Source organism: Palaemon carinicauda, chromosome 1 (genome assembly GCF_036898095.1).
Source record: "Palaemon carinicauda isolate YSFRI2023 chromosome 1, ASM3689809v2, whole genome shotgun sequence".
Taxonomy (NCBI): Eukaryota; Metazoa; Arthropoda; class Malacostraca; order Decapoda; family Palaemonidae; genus Palaemon; species Palaemon carinicauda.
The window spans coordinates 161,613,030-161,636,246 of record NC_090725.1 but is presented as its reverse complement, the minus strand read 5'-3'; the positions used below and the strand labels follow the sequence as shown (position 1 = coordinate 161,636,246).

The 23,217-nt window shown below is 36.5% G+C and overlaps 1 protein-coding gene across 2 annotated transcripts in view; it reads left to right on the top strand.

Moving 5' to 3' along the window:
• The window catches only part of LOC137652787 (uncharacterized), a 397,006-nt gene that overhangs the window by 322,298 nt on the left and 51,491 nt on the right, over nt 1–23,217 (top strand). For both annotated transcript variants that reach the window (XM_068386195.1, XM_068386201.1), the window contains exon 3: nt 657–931. In XM_068386195.1, the coding sequence (XP_068242296.1) occupies nt 657–931 (275 nt within the window). The remainder of the gene's footprint in view (nt 1–656; nt 932–23,217) is intronic.

Genomic DNA, 23,217 nt, shown 5'->3' with positions numbered 1-23,217 from the left:
ATGTATAGCAAATCTCTCAAATACTTTGGACATTTATTTCTGATAACTTTATGAGACGATTCACATATTATAGAAATTACTCTTGGTTTGATAAGTAACTCAATCCAGGCAGGTCTAATACTATCTCGGGATCCAACAACTCTTGTCAATCTTGGTCCTCTGTTTATTGTATTTTGTAACCTCGTAAGTTGTAATTTAGGAAAATTGTAATAGACAGATGCAATAGTTAATTCTAGTATAATACTGTTGATTACAACACGTTCCCTTTTCATCAAGATATTGTCTTACAAACGCTAAATCTTTAAGGTGATATCTAGGGATTTTCAAGTTACATTATTTATTTATTCCATGTGCACAAACTGTTTATTAGGACCAAATTGTCATTGAATGATATCAAGGATTTTTATATATATGTTTCCTCCCTACCTCCATAAATTCGGTTTTATTTTCACACTGAGTTCCAATTTTTTGAATAGCATTCATTCCTTAACATTAGAACGTAGTTTAATTGTTTGTTTTTATTATAAATGTCATTCATGAGAATTAAAAATCTTCTTGCACATCATAACTAGTTCTTTTCGATTATTTCAATATGTTCCAAAGCCTTTTAAGATCCTTATATTATTTACCCTTAGACAAAGTATTTTTCATTGCAGAGGAACCGGCGTCTGGGAGACCCTCCCGACTAGGGATCGACACCTTGTCTCGACCGGGCACCCAAGAATCGGGAAGAAGCAGCGCCGTTCTTTCCCCTCGCCACCTGCTGTGGCTCTCCAAAAATGGAGAACTGCTAAACGATGGGCCTGGGGGAGATGCAGGCCTTGTTAAATCTCCACCTGTAATGAAGATCACACCTCAAGTACCTAATTTCAATGGGGGTTCTATTTTTGACTCCCTCGACAGCTTCCGTCCACACGTGAATGGCGGTGAGGTGAGTAACCCTACATACACCAAAAAATATTCCATCGTATTTATATTATATAAGAGTCTAGGCAAAATAGGATTGTACCCGGAAAAAATATAACATTAATGATTTTAGCATCAAAAGAAGCGCAATTTGATGTAGATTAATATATGTAGTACAAAATCTTCTCAAAGTGCGCTTGGGGATTTTTTTTTCACAGCTAGTTAAGTAATATTGGGTATTTGCAAAATTTAGTCACCTTTTATACAACTTTAAGATTATCACTAACTGAAAAATAACCATATATCTGAATTTCCCTTTTTTGTTATTTAAGAAATTTGCATACATCATCAACAATTGATGAAAATTGAAATTATAGATTTATAGTTGATGTCGCCACTTGTTTTTCCCTGTCTGAAATCTATATGTATTGATTGCTCGAATTTCTTGTTGTTCACAAGACCCTTGTTTCTTTTTTTCTTTTCCTGTTCTCTTAATAAGAGCTATTTTGGTATTTCAGTTAACGTAGTACTAGACTAGAACAACATAAAGAGTAGAAGTAAACTGATCTTATCGGATTTGGAACTTCGAATTATATATTTGTTACGGTAAGTAAACTTACAGTTTTGTAATTAAGATTCTTTTTGACAGCAGAATACGTTTTCACTTGGCAGAATATGCTATGACCAATTTATTTGAATAGCTTTTTTTTTTTTTTGGGCTGAAAGTCTCTTTCTTTCACACAAAGATTTTTGAAGATTTCAGTCACGACTGAAGAAGATTTCGATCCTCAAAATCCTTACGTCACAAAATGTTGTGGTGGGTACAAAGGAATTACATACTTTGCTGCATTATTGTGAACTTCGGTAATGCCCAGGCCTGGAGTCTTATATTTTTAAGTACATAGAAGAAAATGTAAAGGTTCTGGTCCATTGAGATTTTATGACATCAACCGAAAAGTCACCGTCCACGCTGATGAGGCCTCATCCCATAAAAGCTCCTAATAAGAGACTTAGATCAAGCATTTTCTTGGAAAGATCATTGCTTTTTATGTGACAGGCAGCTAAAAAGGACGAAAAGCATCCTGATCGAGGTCATGTTTATCAAGTTACACTTATTTGATGTCGACAAAGAATAGTTCACAATGGCAATTGGAGCAACGAAGACTACACAAGGATTGCAACAAGTAATGATTTAGTGGCTGATGACGCAATATACCACAAAGATTGCTTTTCTCGTTTTCTTTCTAACTTGCCATTTCCAGATGCTCCACCAAGCAGAGGATGCCACCCAAATGATTCAAGTATGCCAAATTGGTTCGAGGTTCTTTGTAGTTGGCTAAATGGAGAATCTGACTGGGAAGTTTATAGTCTACAAGAACAGCGTGATAAAATGAGAGAACTGGCAGATAGAGAAAATTGGTTGGAACAAAAACTACACCGTTAAAAAAAAAACCCAGTGATTTTAATCGGAAATTCTCCGTAAATATCTACTGTTTTCAGCCGCATTTCAGTAAAATACAGGCGACCGTCATTTTACCATACTTTATTCTTATATTTTACGGGTTGGTTACCGTAATATCACTCCAATATGTCCGTTTTTAAAACGGTAAAACTCCTGGAATAAATGTTGCCAGGCATTTATCATTTTTTTTTTAAATGCAAATTTTTAACAGTGTACAGCACATGATAGCTATAAGGTCTCCTTTGTGTTTGTAGAAGATCAGTGGGCGTTCCAATATTGTTTGTTTTAGAAATTTGGCAGATTACATCATCAAAACAAATGGTATGAGTCAAGAAGAGAAGATAGTAGTGAAGGAGCTTATCGCATCATAAAAACAGCAGCAAATCTGATAATGGCTGAGTTTTGAGAACAAATGGTGCCAGCAGTCTTGAAGTTGGTAGTAGAGGTTGTAGTGAAAGGTGAAATGAAGTAACAAAGTATCTGTCAAGCAATTACATATGCTGCAAGAACAAGATCTTAATTTCTCCAATTTTATCTGGTCTTGCTGTCGAAATTACACATGTCTTTGGGTTACGTTGATTGATTGATGAACTAAATCATGTTGAATTTAGTGGAAGTTACAGTGAAGTGGCACCATTCAAACAATCAACTGATATAGAGAAGAATATTTCAACATCTTTTCATTCTATTCCTTCTGGTACTTTCACTCAGTTTGTGGAAGATAATGCGGACCACATATTTATTTTGGATGGCAAGAGGACATTTAATGGTATGAGAATACTGGCAGCGTTTACAAATAAGAATGGAATCCATACTCAAACGTCTTCTATTAAGAAACACCCACTTACACAAAGTACAACCTTCACTCTAAACAAACGTGCCAAGATTTTTCTATATCTTGCCTCAAATAAATCTGCTTTCTCCAGGACTGTGGAAATTCATGAAGCTCACAATCATGCATCAAAGTATGTAGTTCTTTTGTACCTACCACAACATTTTGTGTTGTGAAGAATATTTTTAGGTGTATCACACACTTTTCAGGATCGAAGTCTTCTTCAGTCGTGACTGAAATCTACAAAAATCATGGTGTGAATGAAAGAGACTTTCAGCTAAAAAAAAAATATATTCAAGTAAATTGGTCATAGCATATTCTGCCAAGTGAAAACGTATTCTGCTGTCAAAAAGAATCTTAATTACAAAACTGTAAGTTTACTTACCGTAACAAATATATAATTCGAAGTTCCAAATCCGATAAGATCAGTTTACTTCTACTCTTTATGTTGTTCTAGTCTAGTACTACGTTAACTGAAATACCAAAATAGCTCTTATTAAGAGAACAGGAAAAGAAAAAAAGAAACAAGGGTCTTGTGAACAGCAAGAAATTTGAATAATCAATACATATAGATTTCAGACAGGGAAAAACAAGTGACGTCATCAACTATAAATCTATAATTTCAATTTTCATCAATTGTTGATGATGTATGCAAATTTTTTAAATAAGAAAAAAAGGAAATTCCGATTTCTAATTATTTTTCTGTTAGTGATAATCTTAAAGTTGTACAAAAGGTGACTAAATTTTGCAAAATACCCAATGTTACTTTACTAGCTGTAAAAAAATTCTCCAAGCGCACTTTGAGAAGATTTTGGATGTGTTAATCTACATAAAATTGTGTTTGATTTGATACAAAATTCCTTATTTTGATATTTTTTCACCGGGTTTGATAATTATTGGCTTATTTTTACTAGACTATATCCATCTGTCTCTTACTGTGGAAGGTTCATTGTACAGTTCTCCAGACTCGGGTTCACCATTTCCTTTTACTTTCTTATTCTTATATTTTTTGAATAATTCCTAAGCTAAATTAAGGACAGTGTGTTACTTATATTGTTAACAATTGCAATGGAATTCACTAGATTAAAATCCCTATTTACAATTGTTAAATTCAACAATATTGCCTATTTCTCCTATTTCATATATTATTATTTGGTGTTTTTTGTATATCAAAATTCTGGAAAGAATGATAGATGTCAGGCTAAGAGAGGAAGTCAGAATAGGGAAAGAAGAGTCAGAATTTATGGAGGGGAATGGCACAATGGATGGAATGTTTTGCATAAGGCAGCTGATAGAGAAATGCTGAGAAAAACAGCGAGACTTGCATCTGGTATTCATAGACCTTGAACAGGTGTATGGCAGAGTACCAAGACAAGAAGTATGGAGATGTTTGAGGGGGAAGACGGGGCCTTAAAAGTATGTCAGAATAGTTCAGAAGGTGTACAGGAATATGTATACTAGAGTGAGAAGCAGTGTTGGAAAGACAGGTAGATTTGAAATAGAGTTGAATTACACCAGGGGATGCAATGACGAAAGATGTTACAGAAGCAGTGCCATGGTGCATATTATACTCAGATGACACAGTGCTGTGAGCAGAGAGGAGAGAGGAGTTGGGAAGAGAAGTTGGAGGAGAAGTTAGAGAGGTGGAGAACAGTACTTGAGAGGATAGGAATGAGAATAAGCAGGTTAATACTAAATACATGAGGATGGTGGACAGAGCATAAGAATGGGTGGGAAACAATATTAGATAGAACAAAATTTCTAGTACTTGGAGTCCATAGTTAAGACTAGTGGAAGCATGGATCAAGAGGTGAGACATGGCATTCAGGCAGGATGGAACAACTGGAGGTCTGCATCTGGGGGACTCTATGACAGGAAGGTTCCACTGAGATTGAAGGGAACTTTTCATAGGACGGTAGTAAGACCAACTTTGTTATATGGAACAGAAACAGCAAGTATGAGGAAGACAGAGGAGAAGACGATAGATGTAGCAGAAATGCAAATGTTGAAATGGATATCTGCAGTAACAAAGAAGGATAGGATTGAGTTTATAAGAGGAAGCTGAATTATCAAAGAAAAAACAGGAGGGAAGGCTTTATTAGTATGGACGCCTGCTATGAAGATTTGAACATCATATTTGAAGACATACACTGAAGATGGAAGTTCGAGGTAGAAGGAAGAGAGGAAGACCAAGAAAGAGATGGGGTGATTGTGTAGGGGACGATTTCCTATGGAAAGGCATTGATGAAAGCAAAGCAGAAAACAAAGATCGATGGAGACGACTCGTTCATAACTGTGACCCCATATAGAAATGGGTTAAAGCTTAGATGTATTTTTGTAATCGAGTTATATAAGTCATTATTGTAACTGTATTCTCCTTTAGTCAGAAAGGTAGATTTTTCTTGTAATTTACTGTTTGCAGAATTTCTTATTTCATGTCACATTAATTACTGTTGACATGCATTTGTTCCAACACAACCTATTACTTTGATACCATATTTGTGTGCCTTGCAATTTTCATACGTTGCCCAATCATATGCAACTATAATTTTGTGTGTGTATGATATTCCAATCACATTGCAGTCTTGCTCTCTGGCTTTCGCAGTTTCGATGGTAATTATTATCCCGATTATCAATATTGCTTACAATAATTTCATGCATTCATTAATTATTACAGGCATTTAAAGTTAAGATTTCTTTTTAATCGCCGTGCTAGTGGTAGATGTGCATTGATTTGCATTCATCTTCACTAAAGTGTGATTTTCCTTGATGTCCACATGGTACAGTTAGATATTAAGGTTGTCCTTTGAAAACAAAAAAAGTCACGTTTGTTGTACTGATATTTTTTCTCGGAATTGTATTTGGATATTTTCTTATTACTGAATTAGGTTCATTTTATTTCTGTTTTGTGTGCTTGGTGAAAGATTTTTTACCTTTTTTTTAGACATTTTTATAAGCCATTTCCTTTAACCTTTTCTATTAACATAATAGTTTCACTATGTAAATAAGTTAGGTCTTCTCTGTAATTCTCGTCCCTGTAATTGTTACTTGATAATTGTGGCATTTGATAGCCATGATAAAATTCCCCAGTGTAGACGTGTTGTACACCTGCTGAAGCTTATGGCTGAAATGTCAATCATAAAGAACGGCACCTTTTCATTGGAACACAGTGCTATAGGTTTGACTAGCATTAAAAAAGACGTCCCCAGCTTTGACCGTTAGTGCCTGTAAGGGTCGATTTCAAGAATTGAAAGAACTGTTCTTCATCGCAGTGGGCAGTTTACAGTGCTAAGAGACATTATCAGTGTGGTGAAGTACAGATGAATTGGGATTGTCTACAGTATCTGAAATTTCGTTTTCACGAAAAGCTATTATTTTTTCGTCTGCCAACCTAAGAATGATTTTATATTTCTTTCAGAACCTTAGGGCTGTAGCCTTTCTCCTCCAAAGAATAAAAAGGTTACCTTTCTGAATACCACCCAATTTTCTTAACTCCCATATTATCTAAAATTTTTGAACATCTTTTGGCAAAACATCTAAATATGTTTGCCGAAGGTAATTATCTGTTCCCTAGTTTGCAATTTGGATTTCATAAAAGCCTTGAAGCATGTGATGCCCTTCTTACAATCTCCAATGCTGTACAGAAATCCCATGATTGTGCTCAAGAAGTTTGTATAATTGGCCTTGATTTCTGTACTGCCTTAGAGCATATTAAACATAAGGCCCTTGCTTTCAAACACAAACAGTTGGGAGTGGGTGGGTCTTTTCTTAGCATTATTACTGAATTTTTAAGTAAGAGCAAAAAGTTGTTGTTGACTGGCGCCATTGTGAACATAGGAATGTGATATCTGGTGTTCCTCAGGGTAGTGTTCTTGGCTTATTATTTTTTTATACTATATAAACATGACATGTGGTTTGGCCTAGAAAACAAGCTCGTTGCGTATGCAGATGATTTTACACTCTGCATCAATTCCATCTCCTGAATGTAGATCTAGGGTTGCTGAATCCCTTAAATTCACATTCGGTTTTGATTCTGCTTCAATTGCACAAAAAATTGGCATAATGATAAAATATTTTAAGATTTTCGATGACGAAGTCTATTCTGAAGGAATGTTTTAAATCTTTCATTCTACTTTGTTTTGAGTATTGTTCTCCTGTCTGGTCATCAGCTGCTATATCTCGTTCTAATTATAGGACAAAAACTGGAGTTTATTGAATATCCTATTCGTGATTTAGATATTAATCTCTGGAACTGTCGTTCAGTTAGTTTTTTATACATGTATAAGATTTTTCATGATTCTGACCATCTTTTGTATGTGGATCTACCCAGCCTGTGCAGTAGGTATGTTGTTAGAATAGTCATGCCTTCTCCATCATAAGGTTTAATACTGCATAGTATTTTAGAAGTTTTATTCCAGCTGTAACCATGTTGTAGAACGATCTTCCTAACCTGGTAATTGAATCGGTGGAACTTTTAAAGTTCAAACTTGCAGCGAAAATATTTATGTTGAATGGGCTGACACTGTATAAGTATCTTTTTATAGTTTATGTATGAAAGCTCTATTTAATGTTGTTACTATTCTTAGAATGTGTTATTTTAATTGTTCAATACTTCTCTTGTAGTTTATTTGTTTCTTTTCCTCACTAGGCTTTTTTTTCCCTTTTGGAGCCCGTAGTTCATTTATTTCTTTTCCTCACTAGGCTATTTCTTCCCTTTGGGAGCACCCGAGTAGCACAGGATAGTACACCTCAACTGAGAGTGCTGAACTATGATTGGAGGAAAAGACAATAATACATAAGCATGATAAGGAGCATTGCTGTTTGGGTTAAGGTACTCTGAAATTTGCCTGAGGATCATTTGCTTCAGGTGCACAAAAAATGAGATTGCAAGGATCACTTTCATTGTTTATTTACAAACAACTCGGAGTTTCCTCAACTCAAAAATCTTCTGGACAAAATATTTCCAGGCAAGTTAAAATATTATAATTGTCTCTGAGGGAGGTATTGTACCACATCTGTATCGCACTTGTTCGTACACTGTAACGATATTTCTGGTTTTTGTGTATTGTTTTTATCGCTCTCCCCTAGCACTGATAACCTGTATATGCCTGTATATTTTTTAATCATTGTTTTTGAAGTTTTGTGCCATTCTTGACCGGAACGTGTTGTATATATACTCATGCTCCGTCCAAATAAAGTTAGCTGCATTTACGCCGTCTCTCAGTTATCACCTAACTGACGATATGGACATTGGGGACCAGCGGAGTGTTCGCTCCCTCCCGCCTGCTCCCTTCACTGCTGTGCCCTACTGTTTGAGGATGCCGCCCACTGAACCTGCCTCTTTGGCACACGCCACCTCTATTAAACTACCACCCTTCGCAGGCAGAGAAGCATTCGCCTGGTTTCAGCGTGCTGAAGTCCAGTTTCGCATCAAGGCTGGGATTTGGTCAAGCACCAAAGCAGATTGTGTTCTCGTGTCGATCCCAGGGGACATTTTCCCAGAAATCTCCGATTGGCTATGCGAGCAAGGGGACAACCCCCTAACGTAAGAGCACTTCAAATCATGCCTCCTGGAGCAGTGCTCGCCATCACCGGCCGCCTGCTTAGCAAAACTTTTTCAGCTCTCTCAACAACCGTTTGGTGACCAAATGGCTTCGCTCCCCCTCAGGGAAATGACCAGTATAGCTCGCTTGCAACCTGCTGCAGACAGCTCTCCCCAAGAAGTGAATCTACTTCGTGCCCTTTTCGTATGGCACCTACCCGAACCTTTACGTGCTACCATCCCCGATGTCAATATTTTGCCCATGAAGGACATAGTGACCAAAGTCGACATTCTTATGGACATCCACTTCACCACCTTCCAGACCTCCATCAACACCTCCACTCCTAACGAAGTGGACTACTATTCAGCAGCGATCAAAGCTGACTTGCATGTGGTAGGACTCAGATGCTCACTCCATGACAGGCCGAAGTGGTGACAAAGTCACCCACCACCCACATACACCACCCCTTGCTTATGCCCCAACCAACGACCTCTCCAGCCACTTACTGACGCCTATCAGCCAAAGTTATGTTACTACCACTCCAAATTCGGGGCAGCTGCAAAGAAATGTGTAAATGGTTGTCAGTGGCCAAAAAAAACATGTAAGTAGGACATCACTTGCAGCGGTGGCCTCCCCTATCACTAATATTTTCTTTTTACATCAGGCAGGTCCAGGTGTGCGATTTTTGGTAGACTCAGGTGCTTACCGTTCTCTTCTGCCAAGGCCACTCTCCAGGACACGACACATTCTGTCTAAGGCTGCTGACATCTTCCTGGTAGATGCCAATGGATCTGCAATACCCACCCATGGTTATGAAACCCTCATTATTATTTGGAGGCGCCAAATATAATTGGAAGTTTCTCGTGGCTGACGGCACATTACCAATCCTCGGTGCGGACTTCCTCTCACATTTCCAACTCCTGATTGATGTCACTCACTGTGAATTAGTTAACTCAGATTCATATGCTTCATCACCTCTGCAACCTGCCCCCTTTGACCTCGCTCTCCACATCAGCGCAACCACGAATGCCTACGTCCACCTCCTTACGCCGTACCAGGAGGTTTTCCGTCAAGAACGTTATCAAACACCCACGGTGCCTGCTAAACACAGTATCTATCATCATATCAAGACAACGTGGCCCGCAGTGTTCACCAGATTCAGACGTCTGGCACCGTATTGTTTAGCAGCTGCTAAACAAACGTTTACCGTAATCGAAGAAATGGGCCTTTACCAAAAGGCCTCAAGGCCATTGTCGTCACCCTTACACCATGTCCTGAAGAAAGATGGCTCTCTGTGTCTGTATTGGGATTACAGGGGCCTGAACATGCAGACAAAAACCAGATCACTACCCCCTCCCAAACATCACTGACGTGACTTTCTACTTGCACAAAGCGAAGGTTTTCTCCACGCTTGATCTCCTTAAGGGGTATTATCAGGTACCCATGACCCCAGATGACATCCCCAAGACTGCCATCACCACCCCCTTTGGTACATATACCTTCAATTACTCTTGTTTTGGCCTTCGTAATGCTGGGGCCACTTTTCAGCATCTAATGGACAGCATCTTAGGGGATGTCCCCTTCTTTGTATGTTACGTGGACGACATTCTTGTGTCCTCTTCCTCCAAAGAGGAAGACCTCCTTCATCTATGCATCATGCTCGACCTCTTACAACAGAACGGCCTTGTAGTCCGGTATGACAAGTGTATAATTTTTAGAGCACAACATCACTCCTGAAGGAGTCCATCCCCTCCTTGAGAAGGTAGAAGCCATTCAGAACTTCTCCACACCCTCGAACATCAAAGCACTGCAAGAATTCTTGGGCATGATCAACTATTATCACCGTTTCCTCCCAGCTGTTGCTGCCACTCTTGCTCCCCTCTATGCCTCAAGCCAAAAGACCTAAAGTGGGGTCCCTTTCAAGAAGCAGCCTTCTACAACGCAAAGAATGTGCTATTAACCACTGCTGCTTTCGCTTTTCCCATACCACATGTACCTCTCTCTCCACCGATGCCACCAACGTCTCTACTGGGGCAGTCCTTGAGCAGGTGGTCAACGGCTTGCCCCTACCATTGGTCTTAATCAGTAGAAAACTGTCGAAGGCAAAATCCGGCTACTCTACCTTCGACAGCAAATTGCAGTCGGTGCACTTAGCTGTCCGTCACTTTCGTCACTTCTTGGAAGGTACACTCCTCGTCATTCACACAGACAACATGCCTCGGGGGCACACCTTCACTCGACAGTCCGATGCCTGGTCTGCCTGTCAACACCGACATCTCTTCATCATGGCTGAGTGCAATGGTACCCTTTAGTACGTCCGTGGGAAATGAATCCCGTGGCCGATGCCCTGTCAAGAAACACATTGGCTGCCATTTACTTGGGATTGGATTATCACGACTTGGCAGAAGACCAACGAAAATGTCCAAGTACCAAGCATATAGGACATCCTGCACATCCCTCCATTGGGAGGACATCTTTCTCGACGACTCCAATGCCACTCTCCTCTATGATGTTTGTATTGTTAGACCTAGACTCTGGATACCTTCTCCCATGCACCGACAGGTGTTTGATTTCATTCATGGCCTGTCACATCCCTTGTGACATTCTACTGCACAGCTACTGAGGACAAAGTTCATTTGACACATCATTACTAAGGATGCTAAGGATTGGGTCCGCACCTATTCTTCATGCCAAACCTCAAAAGTACATTGACACACGTATTCAGGAATGGGCACCTTCTTCAACCTCAGTGGCGCTTTGCCCATATTCACGTCGATGTTGTAGGTCCCCTACCCACATCACAAGGACATTGTTATCTGTTTACCGTCGTCAACCGATCCACTTGTTGGCCTGAAGCCATCCCCATGGAAACTGGAATGTCCGCGTAGTGTACATCTTCCTTACTCTCAGGATGGATAGCGAGATTTGGTATCCCTGAGCATGTTACTCCCGACAGGGGTACCGCTTTCACTTCTCATTTGTGGACATCATTAGCGAATCTCCTGGGTATCACCTTTCATCAGACAACCACATACAACCCTGCTGCTAACGGAATGATTAAACATTTTTACCGTACCCTCAAAGCAGCTTTGATGTCATGCTGCAAGGACTCCTACTGGTTTACCAAGCTTCTCTGGGTCCTCCTAGGATTAAGGACCACTCCTAATTACGCCCTGGATTTCTCGGCAGCTGATACGGTGTATGGCGACCTGTTGGTAGTTCCTGCTGAATTTTTTTCCCTCTGCAACTTCCTCCGACAATCTATAGCACCTATGTCATGTTGTGGGAAAATTTACTTCATGCCGCCAGACTTACGAGCCCCCAGCTAAGTAAAACATTCCTACAGATCTGCACTCGGCAATGCATGTTTTTCTGCGCGACGACACTAGCAACCCACCGTTAACGCCCCCTTACATTGGCCCTTTCCTCCTAATCCGTTGTACAGCGAAAGCATTCCTCCTCAATATGCATGGCAAAGAAGACTGGGTCTCCATTGATCTCCTAAAACCTGCATATCTCCTGCCAGATGACCCACCAGCAGTGCTCCTTTCAAGAGACAGGGGGCCCTATTTTCCATGTATGTCTTTTTTACAGGGGGAGTCATGTACTGCACATTTATCACACGCGCTCGTACACTATGACGTTATTTCTGGTTTTTGTAAATTGTCGTTATCGCTCTCCCCTCTCACTGATAACCTGTTTATGCCTGTATGTTCTTAAATCATTGTGTTTAAATTTTTGGCCATGCTTACACTGGAACAGATTATATATATATATATATATATATATATATATATATATATATATATATATATATATATACTCATGCTCCATCCAACTAAAATTAGTTGCATTTACTCCGTCTCTCAGTTACCACCTAACTGACAATATGCAGAATATCCAAATGAGTCTATGTAATTAATATTATATTTCAAATTAGACTCCTAATACCATTTGGTAAAATAAATAAAATAGAAAATGTGGTTTAGTAAGAATTGATGATCACTTTAACCTATTCTATGCATTTATTCACATAATGTATATTGTCTTTATAAGGCCTTCCTTCCAGGATATGCAAAGCTAAATGCTGAAACAAAGGATTGATAAGAAAACAATGTGAAATCTAACTGGAACATCTTCAAAACGATCTTAACTTGTTTATGCCGTGAGCAAAAGGAGTTAGATAAAACAAGAAAAACAATTATTCAAATCAACCTTTGGGTAAGAAACGACCTTTAAGGTTATCAAAAAGACTTAATATTCAAGTAACCTGACAAAACGAATGTCCATCAAATATATCATACCAACTTCAAAGATTATTTTTTAAATCTACCTGTTGAGACTTCACGAGCATCAAATGTCAATATCGATTGATAGGATTAGAAAACGGAAGGGAAGGGGTAGCTAAAATATCAGGCAAAGAATAAATTAGAATTAGAAAACAGAAGGTAACTGAAACAAGCCATGCATAAGATAAATAAATCTTGACGAAAGGTATGTTACATGATATGGGGACTGTGAGGCACTCCTTTTGGGGACTTACTTTCCACCCATGTAAACAATCATCTGACAAATCACTATTCAGTGCTCTTGTACAGAATGGCATTGGGATCAAAAGTTGCTTCGTTTCTTCCTTTGACCAGCATTGAACAAAGTTCAAAGATCAATCAGTGCATCCATGACATTGATATCTATTCCTTGGCCTCACCTTATATGGTTTCCAGATTTGCTTTACTAGAAGAGATAATTACATAAAACCTTCTCTCATTAGTTCTTATAGAACGTAGGCCTCAAATTACATGCATGTAACCTTTCAAGCAATGCCCCACCAAGAAAGAATTTTCCAGGCAGGAAGCAAAGGATATTAATAATCTAGGGAAATAATTCATCTGAAGACTGTACAGTCAAGTTGATGAACTTTCTATATTTGGTGCACTGTAAGGAATAAGAATTCACTCCAGGAATCTGGTCTGCGAGTACTGTAGCAGATTTCTTATCGTTTCTTTGCCGAAGAAAGTTATCTGAAGTCTGCTTTTGATTGGTACAGATCAGCAGTTGCATGAGTGTTTTAGAGTATACTGTAGATACTGACCGGAGTTCCTCAAATAAATTGAGACAAATGTGCTAATATATTTATTGGGAAGTTACTCCTAGATTCCTAAAACCTTCTGCTGTGCTGAACCACTTTGCTAGTGAAGTAAACAAACCTTCAGACTGGGCCAAGTTTCTTTTTAACTGCTTGGATTAAACAAGAAGTTACGAGAATTACTACATTTGAGCATGTTGCATCGTAAGTGAATGGTATGGATGAAGAAGTCAGGTTTTTGGTTACCTCATTAGTTTTCAGAAGGGAAAAAAGTCTGTATGATATGTTCATATGATATAACAAATTCAAGAATATATATGTACATTACAACGTACAATTTCATATGCCAAGGTTTTACAACGCAAAAATAGAAATGTGCAAAAAGTTTCAATTATTAGTCAAAAGGGAGGTTTGATGCCCGAGAAGGGAAAACCTATTACATCTTGATATGAACTGTATAAAAGGGTTTAAAATGTAAATATCTGATAGGGTGAGAAATTAAGAGGTGTAATAAATGTAAGATGAACAAGTCAGCGATGATAAAAAAATAAAAATGAATAAATAGATAATGAAATTTTAATAAGATGTTATTTCTATACTCACCTGATGTTCATGCTTTATCCTCAAAGTGGACTCGATATTGACTTTACCCGCCAAAAACTAAACATTAAAACATTTTCTTTCCGTTTTGCCCACCAAGATGACATTTAACGGTTAAAGTCAACATAAATCAGTCTTGATGACTAAGCTAACATACTCTATCCTCTTGACCGTATCCGGAACATCCGCCACAATGCAGGAAAAATTGCCTCAGGAATTTTAACCGCAGGAAAGTTTATGATTGTTTATTGTAAATGTTATAATTTGTTACAGTTTGTGATCTTTTTTTATTGTGTTCCAAAGATTGAAATATTTTGGTAACAATAGAAGAAAAGCTTTGTATAGACAGGAGTTTATTTTTATACGAATTAAAAAAATAAATGACTAAAATACATAAATTCAACAAAGAAATAATGTAAATTAAATTTAAATTTCAAGCTATTCTTCGTAAATAATGTTTTTTTTTGTGGTGGAATATATATATATATATATATATATATATATATATATATGTAGGTCTATATATGTATATATACATATATATTTTTATTATATATATATGATATAATATATATATATATATATATATATATATATATATATATATATATATATATTATATATATACACACATATATATATAATATATATATATATGTATATATATATATATATATATGTATATATATACATATATATATGTGTAAATATATATATATATATATATATATATATATATATATATATATATATATATATATATATATATATATATATATATATATATATATATATATATATATATATGTGTGTGTGTGTGTGTGTGTGTGTGTACGGCATTTCCTCGATCTAAATCACACTTTCTTTTTAGGCTAATGTCCTTCCTTTTTCAAATACGCAATAAGTTCCCACAAATTTGTGTGTATGTTAGTAACGGAGCTTCACATTGCATTGTGGAAGCCTTCTACGCTGTTGTTTGTTCTGATCATATCATTGGGGGGTTGTTGGAAGAAATTCCACAATTCAATAGGAAAAGTTGGCTGTATTCTTCGTCTTCGTTCACTTCGACCTCGTTCTCCTCCGATATAGTGGATTTCAAAAGATGATACAAATTCTTGGGGCTGAATTATTATTGTCAATCAGTTCAAGAAAATCATCAATAACATCACACACTGGAAGAAATGCTAATGCAGAGAAACATTTGATTTTGTTGTTAATTTTGCGTCCGTAAGAGGGCATAACTTAAAACTTATATCCACAATGTGGCTATACATATTCTTAGCCACATGAAATAATCAATCTGTTATTTTTTTTGGTTGGAAATATATCACAGAAAGCATTAATAATTTCTTCATATAAATCAACTATTAATGTTTCGGCTTTAATGATGCGTGTAAGTCCCTCAAGGCGCTAAAAAAATTCTGCTGTACTTTACTTGTGATTTACTAAGTAGAAAAGCAAATAGACATTGTACGCTAATACTCGTAAATCCTATGGCAATATGTGACGTGAATAACTGATGATATATATTGGGGCTGCATTTAAAAGTCCCATCGTAAGCCTAATCTTCATCATTAGCAAGGTCTTCTAACCCAGCTTGAGTACCAAACACTAAAATTCTATGTGGATTACCTTCACCATTATCGTATAATAAAAAGTTCTCACCATTTTCAAGGAATCTATATTCTTCAGGTGTTATATACCCACTTCTTGTTGGGATCAGGAAGCCTCCAACCTCTAATACGGGGAGAAAAATGCGATGGTATCAAAGATAAGGCAATGTCATCCAAGTAAATGGAATTTCTTCATTTCACGACCTTATAGAATCTTGTGAATTAGCAGCTAGGGATTTATTTTTTTTTTTTTTTCAAAAATTTGTGGTTAGGATCCATGAGATGGATGGCAATGCTCGCTGGATGTTTCATATATAGATATATTATCATTCTCCAGCACGGCATGCATTCTAGCTTTATATTCTTTATTTTCACATTTTCTATGTATTTTTTCACCGTATTTTTTATCTATTCTGTAAACAAAGTTAAGATCGTCAACTAATTTTTGCTGCTTCTGATACTTTCTACTTAATAGACCATTGGCTCAAAAAAAAAAAAAAAAAAAAAAAAAAAAAAAAAAAAAAAAAAAAAAAAAAAAAAAAAAAAGATAGTCGAACGAATCAAGAATGAATCAAGATATAACTACTCCATTGAATGTTCATATTATTTATTCAATTTAGGCAATTTAATTATAGAACAAGCTACTTCGTTAAAGAAAATGTAAAAATCAAATAATGGTAGTGGGATGCAAATATACTTGATTATAAGTCACTTCGCTTATTAGAATGTAAACTCAAATTAATAATTGTGTGATAGTTTTCCTTGATCTTGTTTAGAAACTTTTCTACCTATCGCTTGTGCTGATTCCAATACAAATTTTGTTAAATTACTATTCATTTCATCTTTATTTGTTTCCATTTCGTCATGTAGCTAGGAGTGCCTATTTTGTATTGCTAAACTAAACTCATCAGATTTTTCTCTTATTACAAAAGTGTTTATTTTCTGTCTTAGAATTTATTTTTGCTTTCTTTCATTAGATCTAGACAAATTTTTCTTTTCACAATTTTACTTGTTTAACTGAATTAACGTTTTTACTGAGAATAAAATCTATTTCGTTTTTCTGTTTTACATTCTGGGCTTCTCAATATGCATTTTCTGTGTTAAATTTTTATAAAACAAAGGTGTCCATGATTCTTAGATGTTTTTTTTTTTTTTTTTTCCAGCAAATTTTACAAGCATATCTACTCTGTTATTTCTTGTGCTTACTGCAGATATACATTCAGCTGATTCTCCTCTCTTCATTTGACCTACTTTACAATGAAATCACCCAAAATAAATGGAAATAGTCCTTTGTTTTTTTTTTTTAAAGATATCGCCAGATCTTCAAATTTTTTTTATCTTTCTCTCTCTGTATAGGATGTTGCTGTTTCATACGTTTGTATTATCTTAATTTTATACTTTTTATTTAGTTTGATAATCAATCCTGCAATTCTATCTCTGATACTATAAAATTCCTCCATGTTACCTATGCATGCATTTGATTACATGCATACATACATACACACACATGTGTGTGTATATATATATATATATATATATATATATATATATATATATATATATATATATATATATATATATATATATATAGTTCGGCTGTTTAAAAGACATTCTAAAAACTGATTTTTTAAAGAAATATGCAGTAACATTAAGACTATGGGGTACTCTGTGAGATTTGAAACCAAAGACAAATAACATGATTATCAACTAAAACATTAGACAATTGTCTTCTGTTAACTAGAAATTAGACGAAATTAGAAATTTAGAAACCGTTTAAATTTAAAGATAAAATTGCAACTGAAAAAACAAATGATAGATATATTAGATCATAAGTAAAACATAGTAGGCATAGAAAACTGATAGCCGTAACTTGATTGATATTGGAATGAGTTTATAGCAAAGAATTAACACCGTTAGTATGATTTTGGTAAATTCATCAAGTAGCCCTACCAGTATTTAATGATAGTCATTGTGTACAAATTGTAATTGGTCACATTGAAATCGTCCAAAAATAAGATTTTGTTGTTGCTACAATCTGCTGTCAGATGCTAGGAAATCACACCAAAGGGTGTTTCCTTGTTAAAAATTTTTCTTGGGAGGCCACCCTGTCCCTCAGTGCCTTTTCAAACTTTAACCCTTCCCCCCCCCCCAAAAAAAAAAAAAACCGCTTGTACTCCACTGTAAATTTGCATTGAGCTGTCTAAGGTAGTGAGTATCAAGGGTGACTCCCATGGGGTGATGGCACTTGTAGATACTAGTAGATACTACAGCTGATACTGCTGCAGACAATACTAATGATTGCCTACTGAAGATTCTTATATTTCTTTTCTCCTTTTATTTTCATCTTCTGTGTAGGTAAGTGCTCCCGAAGTTTGTGAGTTAATGACACGATCCCAATATATTCAGTCCTTCCCGAAGTTGCTGATCATGCCTCCCTCTCCTGACCCCTCTCCACTGACCTGAGAACACGAAAAACAAACTAGAGGCCAAGTCAAAACAACTGAAATTTTATTTTTAGGCCAGCAACGCAGGGCTTAGAGAAGTTATGCAAGGGGTCATAGGCCATTGTGGGAAATAATTCCAAGAAAACCTCCCCGGTCTGATTTCCAGACCCTGGCCTGGAAGAGAGAGCGCCAACACTCGCACTCAACAGACCAGCGAACCATACACATTAAAAGACAAAGATTACTGTATATAAGGGCTGTCAAAACCGATATCACATTCATGCTCAGATGCTACTCGGGGCTTAGAATAGTAACTTACAAGCAAGTGTGCTTGGACCAATTACGTTAACAGAGGTAGTGACGCAAAATGTATTAGGGGGAGCAGTACTGTATTGTATGAAAGTTAAAATAATGATCTTCACTTTCGAAGCACAAGAATAAAATTACACTTGATAATATCACTTACCTAGGTTGCTGAGATTTACTTACACTAACATCTCGGGCATAACTGTCCCGAACTAAATAATTAATTTGCAATGATTTAACACACAAATCAAATAAAGGACACAGTTGGGTGTCTGCTGGAGAAATCGCTGGTTTCAGGGGGGAAGGCCTAGGATGGACCAAACCGGAATTAAGTGCCAACACGGCTGGTGTGACAGCTGCACATCTGTAACCTTCCTCGGCTCCTAATATACGTGGCCGGTTCAGTAGCGAATAGACAGAATCCTTGGTCCAAATCAACAGACCTTACCCAAGTTCAGCTTCAAGACAGGTGAGAGTCAGTGTGTGCAAGATACGCATTTGAGGTTCCACATCGGGACTTCCGGATAGGGCATTTTAGACTTAAAGAGTGAGGTTTAGGCAAGTTTTTGGTTTACATTTAAAATACAGTGTAGTCTTGCAACTCTACGGGAACATACATTATAAGAATGCTAACTAATCTGGCATACCTAAAATTAATAATTTAAAAAGAGTAGTTAGCATAGGGCTCGTTTGGTAGGCAAAACATATCCTAGACAAATCAGACCTGAATTGGTTCTAAGAGATATAAATAAGCTGCTTATAAGCTAGCAATGCTGAAATTATATTCAAGTCCAGTGAAAGAATTTATTTCGAAACGCGTAGCTTCAGGAAAGAACCAGTGCATGCGTTCAAGGTCATTGCCTTTCGCTTAGCCTTTAAAGTCTTTGGTTTATACCACCGTGACTTCATCACAACATGACGTCTTTATCAACAACAACTTACCATAGTCTACCCACTGTAGTAGAAGAAAACATAAAGAGAGGAAACGAAAATATCAGGGGTGACTAGTACTATGTTACACGAAAAAAAAAAAAAAAAGCCGAAGAAAATTTTTTCACAGTAATGGCTTTCAGACCTCAGGGTGCCTGTGACAAATAATTTACTGAAAAAAAAAAATGCAAAGCACGATCCATAACAATATTCCAAAAACGTTTTTCACGAGTGACTAAATAGAGCCAACCTGGTTCAAGCGCCCAGAAGATTATTCAAGTTTATTTCTCGGTAAAACACAATAAAAGTTATTTATGAATATCTTCGCACATTCAATAAACACTGGATAACACAATCAAGCAAGAATTTACTGCGAAACACGATCCACAGCAAGATTCCAAACACTTCTTTTTTCACGAGCTAAAACAAATGAGCAGAGAGGCTGTCGAGCAATCAGATGATTATTCACGTTATTTCAAGCTAAAACACAATAAACATTATTTCAAAGCTTGCACATACACTTAAGAAACACTGGAGAACACTATCTATAGTCAATTCTTTTTAGTGAGGCAGATCTACACTTACTCGCACGGGTGCCCTTTTAGCTCGGAAAAGTTTCCTGCTCGCTGATTGGTTAGAAAAGATAATTCTAACCAATCAGATAGCGGGAAACTTTTTCGAGCTAAAAGGGCACCGCTGCGAGTCGGTGCAAATGTGCCTCACTTAAAAAAAAAATGAGTATAGCAATAATTACAGCAAAAAAAAAAGAAAAAAAAAAGGAAATAAATGCAATCCTCAAAAAGAATAAATAAGATTTCGACTAGTAAATTCAAGCACAGCTACACTGGATGCCAGATATTTCAGCATCGGATGATCAGGGGCAATCATTATTTTGATACGGAAATGCGTTATCCAATCACCAGAGGGTTAATCATGCATTCTAAGTTGCCATGTTGTACGTGTCTGGACAAAATCCCCCTGGACTAAATGTCTAACAAAAATAGCAGGGCAATCATTTGCTCATCTATCTAACTATATATATATATATATATATATATATATATATATATATAATATATATATATATATATATATATATATATATATATATATATATATATAAATATAGTAAAGATGTTTACTAATTTCTCTAACAAGGCAATTTTTTAACTTACATAGTTCAACAAATTATTTTTACAAAATGGCAGTAAAGTCGTACGCAATTTTTTTTTACTTTTTTTTCTAAATTTAACTAAATATTCCTCCAAAATTAATTTACAAATCACTTTACTTCCACCCATAGAAAATGGAGTTCGTGACGAGCAATAAAGGAAAGCTGAAGTAAATTCGTGAAGGATATATTTATATTAACCAAAAAGAATTGGCAAACGGTGTGGTATCTTACGAATGTGAAAGAAGGAGATCTGAAGCTTCATGTAGTCACAGTTACACACATGCACCAGACCAGATACAGGAAAATGTGAAGCCACAAAAGTATTGCAAGAAATTAAAGAACGTGCACAACATACAGAAGAGACCACTCAACAAATAATCGGTGATGGTTTTGCATCTATATCAGACGAGGTAGCTATAAAATTACCTTCAATCCATTTCCTTCGAAGAGATGTTCGATGCTATAAGCAGAAAAAGAGAAACTATTTACCGTTGCCATCAAGTGCCCTTGATCCTTTTTTACCGGAAAACTATGTAAAAACAACTAGGGGTGAAAACTTCTTGTTGCATGACTCAACGTTTCACGGCAAGAGGATGTTGATATTTGGAACGACCAAAAGCATTGCCTTTTTAGAAAATAATCATCATTGGTGTTTGGATGGAACATTTAAAGTGGTACCTGAAATATTTGTCCAACTATATACAGTTCATGCTCTGGTGGATCATCACACTATACCCTGCATCTATGCACTATTGCCGGATAAAACCCAGACAACATATAACAAATTTATAGAGGAAGTTAAAAACTTGACTAATTGTTCTCCTACGAGTGCAATGGTCGATTTTGAAAGAGCAATGCTGAACACGTTGATAGTGCACTTTCTTGACGCTGATGTTAAAGGCTGATTTTTTTATTTGTGCCAGAATATTTACAGAAAAATACAAGAGTTTGGTTTCCAAAAACATTATCAAGAAAATGAAGAATTTTCTCTTAAAATGAGAATGATAGCAGCCCTTGCCTTTATTCCCCCTGAATCTGTTCATGAAGCGTTTGAAGAGCTTTATGATATTATGGCAGAAGAAACTAAGCCAATTTTAGATTACTTTGAGGATCACTATATTGGCAGGCCATGTAGACGAGGACGCCGAGAACCCACATTTAGCATACCCCTGTGGAATATGTATGGCAGAACAAGCGATCAACTTAATCGCACGAATAATTCTGTGGAAGGCTGGCATCGCACCTTCGTATCATTAACTGGGTGTTCCCATCCAGTGATCTGGAAATTTATTAAGCTGTTAGAGCGAGAAATCAACGTTCATGATGTTAAGATAACTCAGATTACTGCTGGTATCGCTAGAGAACCACCCTGAAAAAAATATAAGGATGCCGCATCACGAATCAAGTCAATTGTGGTATCATACCAAGAAAGTACTTGTTTAGATTATCTTAGAGGTATTGCATTTAACTTAGGATTTTAGAAAATTTGCATTTTAGAAATTAACCCAAATTTATATTTTTAAAGAATTTGTAAAGAAATTATATTTTTTGTAAATAAATGTTTTAGCATTTTCTGAAATTTTCACTTTTCACGAACATTTTTTATGTTAAGAATTCCTTTTATAGACGGAAGGTAAGTGAGGATTGAAAAATATTGCTAGAAATAATGCTCAAATAAGGTAAATAGAACTAGATATGCAGTAATAAATGTAAAACAATCAAAAGACGGTACTAGTATCTTATTTTTTTCCTGTTTCGAACTATGTACAGTAAGTATTTGAAAAATAAAACAAACAAATGACTGCACTCCTGTTTTGGTATTCTTTTAAACAATCAAATTACTACTTTTGACTGGTTACATAGTTAAACTATGTTTGAGAAAAAAATACCTTTCGGAAAAAATAGCTCGGACGGGGATATTAGTCATACGGGGGATTTAGTCCTACAGGGGATTTTGTCCTCGGGGGATTGTGTCCTACGGGGGATTTTGTCCTACGGGGGATTTTGTCCTACGGGGGATTTTGTCCTCCAGGGGATTTTGTCCTAGTACCCATGTTGTATCACGTTTAACCCACATTTTTGCGCTCAGGCCATGTCGTCCTGATGGAAGTTCCTTCTTAGTAGTTTCCTAGGTTATATTTAACTACAGTGATATATCCCAGAGAATTTTACTAAAGGTATCCAGAATTCTAACTCCTGGCACGAGTATCCCTTATATTATCTTATTGGGATATCGCATAAGATCAGAGGACGTATTCTTGACACGCCACATAGCTATCTACACCCCTAATAGCATTTACGCTTCGAGAGGGGAAAGTGGC